This window comes from Schistocerca americana, chromosome 1, assembly GCF_021461395.2.
Source record: "Schistocerca americana isolate TAMUIC-IGC-003095 chromosome 1, iqSchAmer2.1, whole genome shotgun sequence".
Classification (NCBI taxonomy): Eukaryota; Metazoa; Arthropoda; class Insecta; order Orthoptera; family Acrididae; genus Schistocerca; species Schistocerca americana.
Genome location: NC_060119.1, coordinates 1018233241 through 1018247491, shown reverse-complemented (window position 1 = coordinate 1018247491; position 14251 = coordinate 1018233241). Strand labels below are relative to the sequence as shown.

The 14251-nt window shown below is 39.7% G+C and overlaps 1 protein-coding gene across 5 annotated transcripts in view; it reads right to left on the bottom strand.

Moving 5' to 3' along the window:
- Positions 1 to 14251, bottom strand: part of LOC124616324 (beta-TrCP) — a 116163-nt gene that overhangs the window by 34342 nt on the left and 67570 nt on the right. For all 5 annotated transcript variants that reach the window (XM_047144640.1, XM_047144656.1, XM_047144648.1 and 2 more), the window contains exon 6: positions 11006 to 11197. In XM_047144640.1, the coding sequence (XP_047000596.1) occupies positions 11006 to 11197 (192 nt within the window). The remainder of the gene's footprint in view (positions 1 to 11005; positions 11198 to 14251) is intronic.

Sequence of the window (14251 nt, the reverse complement as noted above, 5' to 3'; positions counted from 1 at the left end):
TAAGGATAGCCTAGCACGTGGAAGATTCTTTTCAAAAAATTATTTTGGCAATGCTTTTCTTCAGCTTTCCCTGGATAAGGAGGAAAAAGAAAAAAAATGGTGGTTAACATGCACATTGGCTTTTAACATACCAGTTTTAACACCACGGGTCAATACGCAATAGCATTTACGGGAGCGCGTTTCGTCACAGGTTTATTTGGTAAGCCTGATAGCGTTACGGAGATGTTTAGCAAACTCAAGTGGCAGACTCTGCAAGAGAGGCGCTCTGCATCACGGTGTAGCTTGTTGTCCAGGTTTCGAGAGGGTGCGTTTCTGGATGAGGTATCGAATATATTGCTTCCCCCTACTTATACCTCCCGAGGAGATCACCAATGTAAAACTAGAGAAATTCGAGTGCACATGGAGGCTTTCCGGTAGTTGTTCTTCCCGCGAACCAGACGCGACTGGAACAGGAAAGGGAGGTAGTGACAGTGGCACGCAAAGTGCCCTCCGCCACACACTGTTGGGTGGCTTGCAGAGTGTAAATGTAGATGTAGATGTATTGCATTACTTTGCAGTGCGGATCTAAGCTTTGGAGCCGGTGGCGGTGATAGAAAAAGTCACTTGTATCTTAGCGTGACTCATTCTCACCTGTATGTGCACTTTATCTATCATCATAAATATAAGACGACTTCAGTCTTTTGCAACTGAAATTTATTCTTATGTGCCAGACATTTTCCACATATTCCTATTAGTCATCTTCAGTAATGATTTTTATTGTTTATGGTAGACTGTGAATTAGTTTGACTGTCTTCTGTTGTTGCTTTTCTGGTTATAGAGAATATTTTGATTTTTAATTGTGTCCTCCTGTATGAAACATTTTTCTTGTAGAGAGAGCATGTCTTTTCTTTTGTTGTTGTGTGAGTAAATGATAATGAGTGAGAGTGTGTATGTGGGACATACATAAAGATTCAATATCATATCATGTACAGCATTGCATAAGTGTGTCATGGGAAAGCTGCGTTTTCCCCACCTTGCTGATTTATGCCCAAGGGTACTTGCTTTTGTAAGAAGGCAGCCAGAATAGTCGTTTGTAGAGTAATCTTTTTCTAAAGTTATTTCAAGATTAGTGTTTGTTTGGTTTTATTAAACATTTTATTAATATTTGCATGATGAAGTGACAAATGCATCTGTGAATAAAGATTGGCGTAGGACAGTTTTAGTGCAAAAATGATCTCAAAAGATTTTTTTGATTGCCTGGTCATTTCTAACAACCAATCAGAGTTAAACATTTCCGTGCATTGGAAGTAATTATAGGCTCTGGAAGGAATGGCATTAGTCAGTCGCTAGTCAGCTATTGGACTTGTTGGTCACATTGAATGCTTCCGACTTTATTATGTGTAAAATGAAGAAATAATTGGCTTCTCGCATTCAGATTTTGTGGCCATAATATCAGTTGCATTTACAGACAATTCTGTGAAGTTTGGACGTTTTTGCATTGTTTTGTTGGAAAGAGAACCGCATGTGAACTTTTGGCCTTTGTAAAATTCCGCATGGCATGTTTCATATTCATCCATGGAATATTTTGTGAGCACTTTCTTTATTAGATATCCACTGTAAAAGGACCGAATGTGAAACTCATATTGTAGCAGAGTAATGACTGTGAATCGCATAATAATTCGAGTCTGACTAAAGTACATTCCTGGCAGCCTCCTGTGTGTGTGTGTGTGTGTGTGTGTGTGTGTGTGTGTGTGTGTGTACTGGGTTGTCTGAACTGTGAACTGAGGACAGTGATGATATTCATTAATTAAATGTGGGCTGTTGGCAAGTTTTAATTTGAACCTAAAGAAATAAAAGAACCTGTTGCAGAATTCTGACATTTTTCTAAAGAGCTGAGGCAATCGCCATCGACCAGAAAATTGTTACAAGATATTACAGGATAGTTTTGACGGTGTTTTTCTTAAACGCTGCTTTTAATGCCGCCTGAACAGTATCTACATATGCTGAGAAACTGGCTGGCGATCAGATGCCGTTCTGAGGTAGGTGGAATTTGTGCATTGCACAGTACGAAGAGAGAGAGTGATCAAACCACTACACCACACCACAACCATAACCCCCCATGCCACACAGTGCCTTCCCCACGGAAGTGTCTCCACTCCTGCATCATTTCAATACTTTCTTGAACAAGTGACATCGTAAGTTCTGTCCCTGTTGAAATTAATTAGATGACATTGGTGTATCCGGAGAAACACCGGACCACCATCTCAAAAATATGCAGTCTCTTTTTCCAGTTTTAATTGATAATAGTCCTCTTGTAATTTACAGAAATTTTCGCTTTTCAAGGTACATGTCATTGATGCCCATGGCACTCACCCCTCAATTAAGCATTTAGAGGCTATAAAGAGACTGTATTCTCCCACAAATGTAGAACTCCAAGCTGTCCTTCCTTTGCAGACTACATCAAATTCATTCTAAATGCAGTGAAAATACCTGCTCCTTTCCATTGTCTCAGACACAAAAATGTTCCTTTTAAATAGACTGGAGAATGCCAACAATCTTTTCCAAAACTGAAATATGCATTGCTCAACTGCCCTTGTCTTATTCATTTCGACCCGCAAAAACCAGTAGTGTTTGCAGCTGACACGTCGCCACATGGAATAGGGGCAGTTTGTCCACACAGTTGGCAAAACTGAATGCCCTCTAAGCATGTGTGTCCAAGGCACTGAACAAGGCACAACTCAATTACAGTCGGCTGGAGAAGGAAGTTTTACCCATACTTTACCATCTCAAAATATTTCATCAATACCTGCAAGATGGAAAATTTTTCCTTCTGACTCATCATAAGCCACTGACTGATCTTTCTTATACAGCAGAAGATTTATCTGATCGTACAGAACAGAAACTGCAACACTGGTTGCCACACTCATGCTCATAAATTAACGATAATGGATACATGGTGAAACAACACAATGGTGGATGGTTTGCGGGTTTAAATCACCTCGGGGTATGACCATGCATGGTAGCACTGGCAGCAGTCCACATACGCAGAGGTGCATTGGTACATGTAAGAGTACAGTGCAGCGAGTAAATGTGCAAACGTTTTCAGACATGCTAATGGCGACTGTGTGTTGAAAATGGCTCAAAGAACACATATTGATGACGTTATGAGGGGTAGAATACTAGGGTGACTGGACGCTGGTCAAACACAGCAGGTCGTAGCACTGGCCCTCTGTGTGCCACAAAGTGTGATCTCAAGATTTTGGCAACGATTCCAGCAGACACGAAACGTGTCCAGGCGCTACAGTATGGGGCGTCCACAGCGTACAACACCAAAAGAAGACTGATATCTCACCAACAGTGCCCACAGACGGCCACGGAGTACTGTAGGTAGCCTTGCTCAGGACCTTACCACAGGCACTGGAACAGTTGCCTCCAGACACACAGTCTACAGACAACTGAACAGACATGGTTTATTTGCCCGGAGACCTGCAAGGTGCATTCCACTGACCCCTGGTCACAGTAGAGCCTGTAAAGCCTGGTGTCAAGAACACTGTACATCGTCATTGGAACAGTGGTCCCAGGTTATGTTCACAGACGAGTCCAGGTACAGTCTGAACAGTGATTCTCACTGGGTTTTGATCTGGCATGAACCACGAACCAGATACCAACCCCTTAATTTCCTTGAAAGGGACCTGTATGGGCGTCGTGGTTTCATGGTGTGGGGTGGGATTATGATTGGTGCATGTACACCCCTGCATGTCTTTGACAGAGGAACTGTAACAAGTCAGGTGTATCTTCACATCGTTTTGCACCAGTATGTCCGCCTTTTCAACCTTCCTCCTGATGGATGATAACGCACAGTCCCACTGAGCTGCCACTGTGGAGGAGTACCTTGAAACAGATGATATCAGGCGAATGGAGTGGTCTGTCTGTTCTCCAGACCTAAACCACATTGTGCATGGTGATCATATACCATATTGATGTTGGGGTACATGCGCAGGAAACAGTTGTGTTTTGTAGCACATGTATTTCGGGACGATTTTCTCAACTTATCACCAATACCGTGGACTTATAGATCTGTGTTGTGTGTGTTCCCTATGTGCCTATGTCATTAGTGCCACTTTTGTGTAGTGCCATGTTGTATGGCACCACATTCTGCAATTATCCTTAATTTATGAGCACGAGTGTATTTCTTTCCTATTATCAACATGAAATTCTTTAACACCCTATGGCACAGCATGCTAAAGCAAACACACTGTCTTGCTTACATAAGGGAAATGATCTGGATTTCTATGCATCACAAGTTTCTTTTCTTTGAACTGATTGTTCTGTTTACAAGCACTCCAAACTTTTCCCATTGTTTCTCAGCAGATCGCCCAGTTACTGAACTTGGTCACTAAGAATGCTGAAGTAGTACATTTGGATGAGTTGGCTTCAATCAAAAATAAATTTCAGATGCAGTAGTTTCCAAATATCATGCACAACGCAACAGCCTCTCTCTTCAGAATGGTGTAATTTTATTGCACTGTCCTGAAGAACAGCGCGAGTCCTGATTCCGGCATCTATGCAATAATGTGTGCTGGAACTACAACATAGAGGACTCGAGAATCTTTAGAACTGAACAGGTAGTGCTCCAGCATTGTATGTGGCTCACGCTGGATAAAAAAAGACGATATGACTTCCCACTGGTGCGTGCACATGCGCGAATCCAGCAACACCACAACAAAAATTTTGTCCAATTTGCCTAGACCTGATACTCCTTGGCATCATAGTCACACAGTTTTGATGGTCCCTTCTGGAATATAACATCAATCATCATTATCAATGCATACAGCAAATACCCTTTCGTCTTTCCAATGCTCTCTACTACTACAGTTGACCACTATCACAGCACTCACTCCTGTTTTGTTTACAAGGTTTGTCACAAACAATTGTTTAGGACAATGGTCTGCAATTTTCTTTATCATAATTTCAACAAATTTGCCAACATAATGGAATTCAAAATATCTGAATGGCACTGTTCCCATCTCAATCGAACAGTGAAGCTGAATGTTTAGCCTGCACTTTGAAGACTAAGATGTCCAAAGTTCATGCTCTGCACTAGAGGAAAAATGTTTTATTTTTGTTGTTTATGAGCACCTATCACACTATGCCTACTCACAATGCTTCAACAGCTAAACTCTTACATGGGTCACCGGCACTGCCCTCTGCTGCATGTTTTCTTCTGTATCTATATCAAGCCACATAACTGGAAATCTGGCACTTTCAATCAGATGTCTGGCTGCACTCACTCATTATACCATCCATGGCGCATCAGGCACCTGCCGACAGCCGCCTGTAACCTAGCCTGCTGCCCATAGGCAGCCCTTGCCAGTACCTAACGCCCAGGCACATGGGTCTTTTGACTTTTCTGCCATGGAGATTGACCCCTACCTGGCTGCCTGCCTGCCTACGCAGTCATTGATAGCTCCACAGCCACCAGCTGCTGCACCCGTTGGCATTTACAGTGCCACTGCAGGGACGTCCTATCTCCAATTTCTCAGCAGGTTTTCCTGGTGGTTCGCAAGACAAATGTCAAGATGCAGTTTAGTTGGTACCATTCTGCAATCAGTAGCACTACGGCACAGACTTTACCTAATTGTCACCCGCACTTCACTATGCGACAACAGCGCACAATTTAGGGAGAGAGGAATGCGGTATCGACAGAATTTTCGACTACCGCATGCATGCCACATTCCACTTATAGCTATGTGAGCGAGCACATTTAAATCTCCCGCCAGCACGCTGCTGCCAGGCTAGCTCACTCTTCTCATTGTTCGCTATTCTCTGATGGGTTCAGCCACTCGTGCACAATTGTTACATGCACACACACCCCAACAGAGGATGCTTCCTTGATGTGACCTCAATACTGCGACCAATTAGTCGGCACGTCATTTAAAGCAGCCACAACTCCGAGCTTCACCCCAGATTCCGTGCATTTATAGAATTAGTATTAAAATGGAAGACTGCAGGAAGGACAATTACATCGACGTAGCACAATGCTACAAAGCAATACTAATATTCAGAGATTTATCTGAATGTATGAACTTTCAAGAACATTACTCTCATTTATACAGCACCACAAAAGAACCTACACTAATACAAAGTTATGTCTATCTCTGTTATTAGTGTTCATTTCGTAACACCAAATCATAAATAGTTCAAGATCCATGTGACGATAGAGAAACTGAGAACGACATGCTTATGCTGATATGATGAGGACAACACAAATACCCAGTTGAGAATGACAGTAGTGCTCCTAGTGGCCTCGCAGTGAACTTCAAACAAGGGAAAACATGATGCAAAAATCTACATCTACATTTACATACATACTCCACAAGCCACCATACGGTGCATGGCGGAGGGTACCCTGTACCACTACTAGTTATTTCTCTTCCTGTTCCACTTGCAAACAGAGTGAGGGAAAACGACTGTCTATATGCCTCCGTATGAGGCCCAATTTATCTTAACTTCGTGGTCCTTATGCGCAATGTATGTTGGTTGCAGTAGAATTGTGTGGCAGTCAGCTTTAAATGCTGGTTTTCTCAATTTTCTGAACAGCATTTCTTGAAAAGAGCGTTGCCTTCCCTCCAGGGATCCCCATTTGAGTTCTCAGTGCGTCTCCATAACACTTGTATGGTGTTTGAAACTACTGGTAACAAATCTAGCAGCATGCCTCTGAATTGCTTCAATATCTTCTTCCAAACCAACATGGTACAGATCCCAAACACTCCAGCAGTACTCAAGAATAGGTCGCACCAGCATTCTATACTCAGTGTAGTCTCCTTCACATGTGAACCACTCTCTCCTACAATTCTCCCAATAAACTGAAGTCGACTATTCGTCTTTCCTAATACAATTCTCACATGTTCATTCAATTTCTTATCACTTTGCAATATTTACATCCACATATTTAAACAAGCTGACTGCCAAGCAGAAAACTAGTAATACTGTAACCCAACATTTACATGTTTGTTCCTCCTACTCATCCTCATTGGCTTACATTTTTCCACATTTAGTGCTAGCTGCCATTCACTGAACCAACTAGAAATTTCACCTACATCGTCTCTTATCTTCCTACAGTCACCTAACTTCAACAACTTACTGTACAGGTCAGCATCATCAGCAAACAACCACAGCTTGCTGCCCACCCTAACTACCAAATCAAAAAGTATATAGAGAACAAGAGGGATCCTATCACACTTTCATGGGACACACTTGATGATACCCTGATCTCTAATGAACACTCACTGTCAAGAACAACATATTGGGTTCTATTACTTAAGAAAGCTTCGAGCCACTTACATATGCATGAACTTATGCCATATGCTCGCACCTTCGTTAACAGGCTGCAATTGGGCACCGTATCAAATGGCTTCTGGAAATCTAGAAATATGGCACCTGCCTGATGCCCTTCATCCATAGTTCACATCATGTGAAAAAAGGGCAAGCTGAGTTTTGCACGAGCGATGCTTTCTAAAATCCAGCTTATTCGTGGACATAAGCTTCTCTGTCCCAATTAAGTTTATTGTATTTGAACTGAGAGTATGTTCAGGGATTCTACAGCAAACTGGAGTTAAGGATACTGGTCTGTAATTTTGTAGGTCCTTTCTTTTACCCTTCTTATATACTGGAGCCACCTGTGCTTTTTTTAGTCACTTAGGACTTTTGGTGCTGGGCAAGGGATTCCAATTAATGCAGGCTAGGTAAGGTGCCAATGCCATGCCATAAAGTACTCTTTGTAAAACCAAACTGGGAATCCATTCAGACCTGGTTATTTATTTGTTTAAATGATTCTCCTGTGCGAACAATTTCTTGAACCTAAAATTTAAAACGTCTGCTTTCCTTTTGCTATCTTCAACTGCCACACTAGACTGGTCAACAAGGGACTGAATGGAAGCCTCAGACCCACTTAGCAATTTTACACACGACCAAAATTTTCTCTGGTTCTCTGTCAGATCTTTTGCCTAGTTGTGACGGTGGTGGTAGTTGTATGCTCCGCACATAGATGGGGGGGGGGGGGGGGGGGGGATGGAACATTCTTGTAGAATATCTAATGTACGTCACTTTCATACTGGGAATCATTTTCACTAGAAGTCACTGTTTCCGAGTTATTCAAGAAAAACAAAAAAGTTACCGCCCCTACCCCCCCCCCCCCCTCATCCCAGTGCTCACACCCCACCTGTCAGGATTTTTAGTATGTTGTTAAGGGCTCTTACCACTGTATGATTTGTGACTACATGATTTTTTTTGTTGACTTGATTTAAGAGTGCCTCTGATTGAATGTGCTTCTTGGTATCATCTAACGACCACTGGTTCAACAATTTTAACAACTCTACAAAATATTTACTTCCAAACTGTAGCATATAAGCCTAAAGAGCATATTGCAGAGGCCTTTTGGGGGCCATGCAATGTATACTTGACAACATTACAGACAGGATTGACAAGGTACTTATAATAGAAGTAAAATCTAAAGTAACTAATCTCGCTTCACAGCAAGACTCTCTGCATAGTTTCTACAGTATGGGCACTGCAATATAGCAGGTAGTTGCAAGAGTAAATAATTGGTAACTTCTAGCAACCATGCAAGAGGAAATGAGCCCCAAGCCCCACCTCCTCTGCAGATCAGCCAGCAAGCACCCACATTCTGATTTTCTGTGAAAGCATAATTCTGGTGTTGAGAGATTCATACTCTGACTCCATAATGTACCAGCAATAGTCTCTTCACTTATTTCAAAATGAAAAACAAACATAATGAGCTATGCACAATGTAAAGCAAAGTGCAGCGCACAAAACATTTGATAAAGACTACTACTGTACAACTGCTTGATGAGGCTAGCAACATCACAATTTCCACTGATATCTTATGCAAACGTACTTCATAATGCACCATTAAGCTATAGAGCCCTCAGTTTTTCATTACAGTAACACAAACATTTGTGTTTCTTTGTTCTAAGATGTTAAATCTCACTGCTAACTCCTACACTGCCACAGATAGCATACATCTTACAAGCACAATGGCATGTTGTACGGGCATAGGTGAAATCTTAACTTAGCAAAGATGTTCTTACATACATTCTCTTTCTGAACTGGGCTTCACCAGATGATGCATAATACCAGTAACCAAAAACTGGTTACTTCTTCAATATTTATATGTAGAAAATAAAGCTATTTCAAACCCTCTCCCATAAAATAGCTCATCAGGGTACAATTCACTATGAAATCACATTTATTACCCCCCCCCCCCCCCTTGCATTCTGAGGCAGAATTCATACCTATATTCACATTTATCACTAATGCAAATTTTTCAGGTCCCACGTTATTGTAGAAAGGAAACTGTTAGACTGAACTATATTTTGTAAGAATTTTCTTGTGATAGAACTTACCTGCAAACGATCTTTCAATGCCAGTGCCTTCACAATACTTTTTTCTTAAATGAAAACTATTTAAAATTATTGACAAACGAAGTTTTACTTCAGCATATAGCTGCACCTTATAATTGTATCACCAAAAATGATATACAATGCCCTAAAGTTGATAAGGATTATTTCATTACCAGTTAGCAGAACTGATTTTGCAAGTCATTACACTTCAGGCAAACTGTTTATGAAAGATTAACATCAAACACTGGTGTGCCTTGTATGCCTTTCACTGTGAGACTGTATCTGCTTGAAGGGATAGTAATCACAACTTTGAGTGAAACTAACTGCATATTAAACTAAAAAAGCAAATTCAGTTCCAAGTAATAAGAGGGCTTTCTTGAAACCTTCAACACAACCTGAGATTATAAAAAGTGTGAATATAAGCATGATTCATGTCAAAGTATGATGAAACACAATTACAGGTAATGTTTTGACATAACTGTAATAGCAGTTGAGACATTTGTATTTTCTATTCCTCCTGCAAGATCATATCATCCCAGCCAATTCCTTATCCGAGATGAAACACCTCCCAACCATTTCACAGCCTCCAGAAATAGTCTTAAGTCAATTTGAGCCAAATCAAGACTGTGATCCCCCCCCCCCCCTTTCAATCAAAGTTGTCAAATTGATACACCAGGATTTCAATGAACATTGTTATGCAGCATCAAACACCACAATGACAACACACTATTTTTAATGGATCAGTGTTAGGAGAATTATGTAATATGCAACTTCACCAATTGTCATCTCGGTCAGCATGTAGTGACAAACAAAATTTCATTTTAGTCTATGAAGATTGTTAGCATAAGCCTTTTGTTGCTGAATATATGTTTGAACTTTCGTCCCTCATTTGGGGAGTCACTACATTGCTCTTTTTAAACTGTTAAAAAATTTTCACTGTTCATCATAATTTTGTCACTCTTTCCCCTTCTAATGCATGAGAACTGTTAACACTGGACCCATCTGTCAAGGTTCATATGGCACCAAAATATATTTACCTCGAACACCAACCAAAGTTCTCAGTGGCTTTTGCTAGTAAATGAAACTTAATACTTTCAGTCAATCAAATAGATTCAACAGCTTATGGAGAAACATGTACAGCACCAGACAGGCATCCTGGCTATTTACAATGCAAATAATGAATGACAGTTAGGAAGATAATTAGTTTGTCACATCCAGGACCACTTCATCTGTGCACCTTATAATGGTAATTATCGTGCCTGTCAGGCACACTGATTTTGCTGTACATTAATGAATTAATTTTTTTAACTACATTTCCTTTCAAGAAGCTAGATGCCCCTTTAATACCCACAATAATTAAGCCTTTTACATAAAATAAAACTCAGTTCCTCAGCAGCGATTCAATGTGTCTTTTTCAAGCCTTGTTACATGTAGTACCAGCACCTTATAGATAAAAAAATGAAGTAATATTCCAAACAATGGTTTCTTTCAGATTTCAGATCAAAGCTCTATTTATTACAAAAATGTGAGCCTATCTTTATTCTACGAATCTCTCTTTGGTTTTCAAATACTAAAGTAAAGCTTCTATAAATTAACAGCTTTACCTTGGAGCAAGTAACCATCATTCCATTGTTGAACCTTAAGTGAAGCACAGCTTCACAATGATGTATTAATGTGTTCACCATTTCACCTGTTTCTACTTCCCATACTCTAACTGTTGAATCACTTGAGCCGCTGATGATGACTTTATCATCATACTGCAAGCACAATACAGAACCTGTGTGACCTGTCAGGACCTGAAAAAAACAAAACATATCTAACATTAACAAATCACAAAACAGGAAACTCTCACAAAATTTTTACTTATACGATTATCATGATCAGCTTACACACAATACAACAGTTGTTATTGGGTGAAAAATAGCTGCTACTATTACTTTATCTTATATTCTTCCAAAAACTTGCATAACGAACAGTACTCGAAGGTAGACTTAATTTAAATGTTGCAGAGATTTCAGACTGCTTCCAGGCAATTATAGCCACCGACAAAAGAATTTGTTACAAATCATACAAAAATTTCTATTCTAAGCTGAGTCTCCTCAACCAGGAATTTTTTTTATCACGTGACAATTTAATAAGACACCAACTAAGGGAAGTATGGTCACTGGAGGAAAATTGTGAAAGTATAGAGTACAACAAAAGAAAGTCAGTGACTTTACTGCATAAAGCAAAATGAATTTATATATGACAATATTCCGTGAAGTCACAAATAAAGCTCACCTATTTAAAATTATGTCACACAACATAGCAGCAACATAGCAGCTCTAGTTTTGGTATAGAACAGAAATACATTTCAGAAAATTAAATGCTATTCATATTGCAATGAAATTTTCCAGACATGAGAAATGACCATGTCAGAGGATTGAGGACTCTTACCTTTCTGTACCTTCTACATATTAAGAAAGAAATTTCTTTTTCAACCTTTCATTCCCAGGACTGGTGATGCTGCTTAACACTTCCTCACGCACACTTCACACTTCAAAGAGGGACGAGATCAGGCGTGTGAAGTGTAGTTGTAACAATTTTATTTTCGAAGGGTGCAAGTTAACTCACTGCAGGTCAGACCTACACTGGCTTAAACCTCACCCCCCCCCCCCCCCCCCTACAGGGAGCTTCTAGGTCCAAAACATGTCTATTCCTGGCTGCAGCAGAAAGGCAGCCGCTAGTGTCTGCAGGTGTTACATTTAGTCTGCTGAGCAAACTGAGTATTCCTTCTGCTTCTCTAGACACTTCAAGCTCACAACTGGATCAGAAAGTATTCTCGAAATGACACACTATAATGAAATATTACTTAGATTTAAGTGTAGCCGACAAACAAGGGTCACTGTAGTGGCACACTTAACTGAGGCTTTCCTATTGCTGATGTCTGCCTTTTGAGTTATGGAAAATATGATGTGCTCACGCAATCTCTATTATAAAAATCAACCTGGGTTTCGCAAAACAAATTTCGCAAAACAAATTTCGCAAACAAAACAAATTTCGCAAACAAAACAAATTTCACAAACAAAACAAATTTCACAAACAAAACAAATTTCACAAACAAAACAAATTTCACAAACAAAACAAATTTCACAAACAAAACAAATTTCACAAACAAAACAAATTTCACAAACAAAACAAATTTCACAAACAAAACAAATTTCACAAACAAAACAAATTTCACAAACAAAACAAATTTCACAAACAAAACAAATTTCACAAAACTCAGCTTGCTCTGTTTCTTCCTAAAATGTAGTGCACTGTACACAAGAGCATCCAGATTGGTGTCGTGTTCCTTGACTTCCAGAAGCCATTTGATACAGTTCCACAGAGATGTTCAATGAACAAAATAAGAGCTTATCAATTACTGGGCCACATTTATGAATTGATGTAAGACTTTCTGGCAGATATAACTGAACAAAATAATTATTGGGACAAAACGAACAGATGTAGAGATAATTTCTGAAGCAATATAGGGCCATTACTGTAAACAATCTACCTGGAAGCTACATTAGGCAATTCACAGATTATGCTGTTACCTGCAGGAAGACTTAAGTGAAATGCTGAAAGACCTGTACATAATTGACAATTGGTGCAGGGACTGGTGGTAGAACTCCAGTGGCAGTTGCTACAAGGGACGCGTTGTGAATCATCATGGAGAAGTTTAGAGGTGCAATATTGAAATTCTACGAACATCCATTCCCAACTTCTGTCTCTCAAAATGACCTTGATCAGAAAATCATAAAAATTATAGCTTATATGGAGATTTATTTAGTCTCTCTTGCCATACATAATTCACAGTGGCACGCATGGTCAGGTACCTCACAGAGTGAGAGAGAGAGAGAGAGAGAGAGATAGTGAGAGAGAGAGAGAGATAGTGAGAGAGAGAGAGAGAGATAGTGAGAGAGAGAGAGAGAGAGAGAGAGAGAGAGAGAGAGAGAGAGAGATAGTAAAGGTAACAACTATATAGTAGTTGTCATAGTCTTGGTAATGTAATATGCATGCTTGCAAGGGCAGAGAGGGAAGGACGTTTTAGCTCTGAGCTGAAGAAGCACAATATCCAATAGCTTAGCAACAACAATTTCCATTTTGTTTATGTCTGTCAGTGCTTCAATGCCCACACTTTGATGATTAATTTTTGTGTGTTCCATCCAGGACTTCAAAGTAACAAGTAAATTAGCACACTGTTATGGATGTGGGTTCTATAATCTGCGAACTGTTAACCTACATACATCAAGAAATGTTTTATTTCTGTGTGTCATATTGTCACACTTGGTCTGAGAAAGGAAAAACACTTCCCGAAGACAGCATTATGTGAATATATCTTAACCCATTTTTAGAAGTATTTAAGATATTTTTCTTCTTTTTCAATAATGTATTAATAATGCAAGTTTTCTGCCAATAAGCCCATTTCTCTGTAAGCATATGTGTCATTTTCCCCAGTAAACACATAAACCCATGTAATTATTACTCTGTTTTCACACCAAGTCATCTCAGCTCTCTTTGCAATAATTTAAGAGCCTTTAAGATTCCAACATGTAAGGCGCACATCACTTAAAAGATTTTTAGGGAAAAAAACTCTCATTTAATACATCTACTGCAAAACAATTATAACATACATGCATGTATATCAAATATATACGCATGTAAGTAGGAAAAAGTGCTCACCTTTTAATTTGCATCCTCAATGCCCCAAAAATTCATCCTCAGACCTGAAGGAAGATATACTTGAAGCCACCATGTCAGAATCTGAATCCTCATCAATAAATTATCCTCTGTACCATCCAGTGCATTACTGATTCCACACTTCT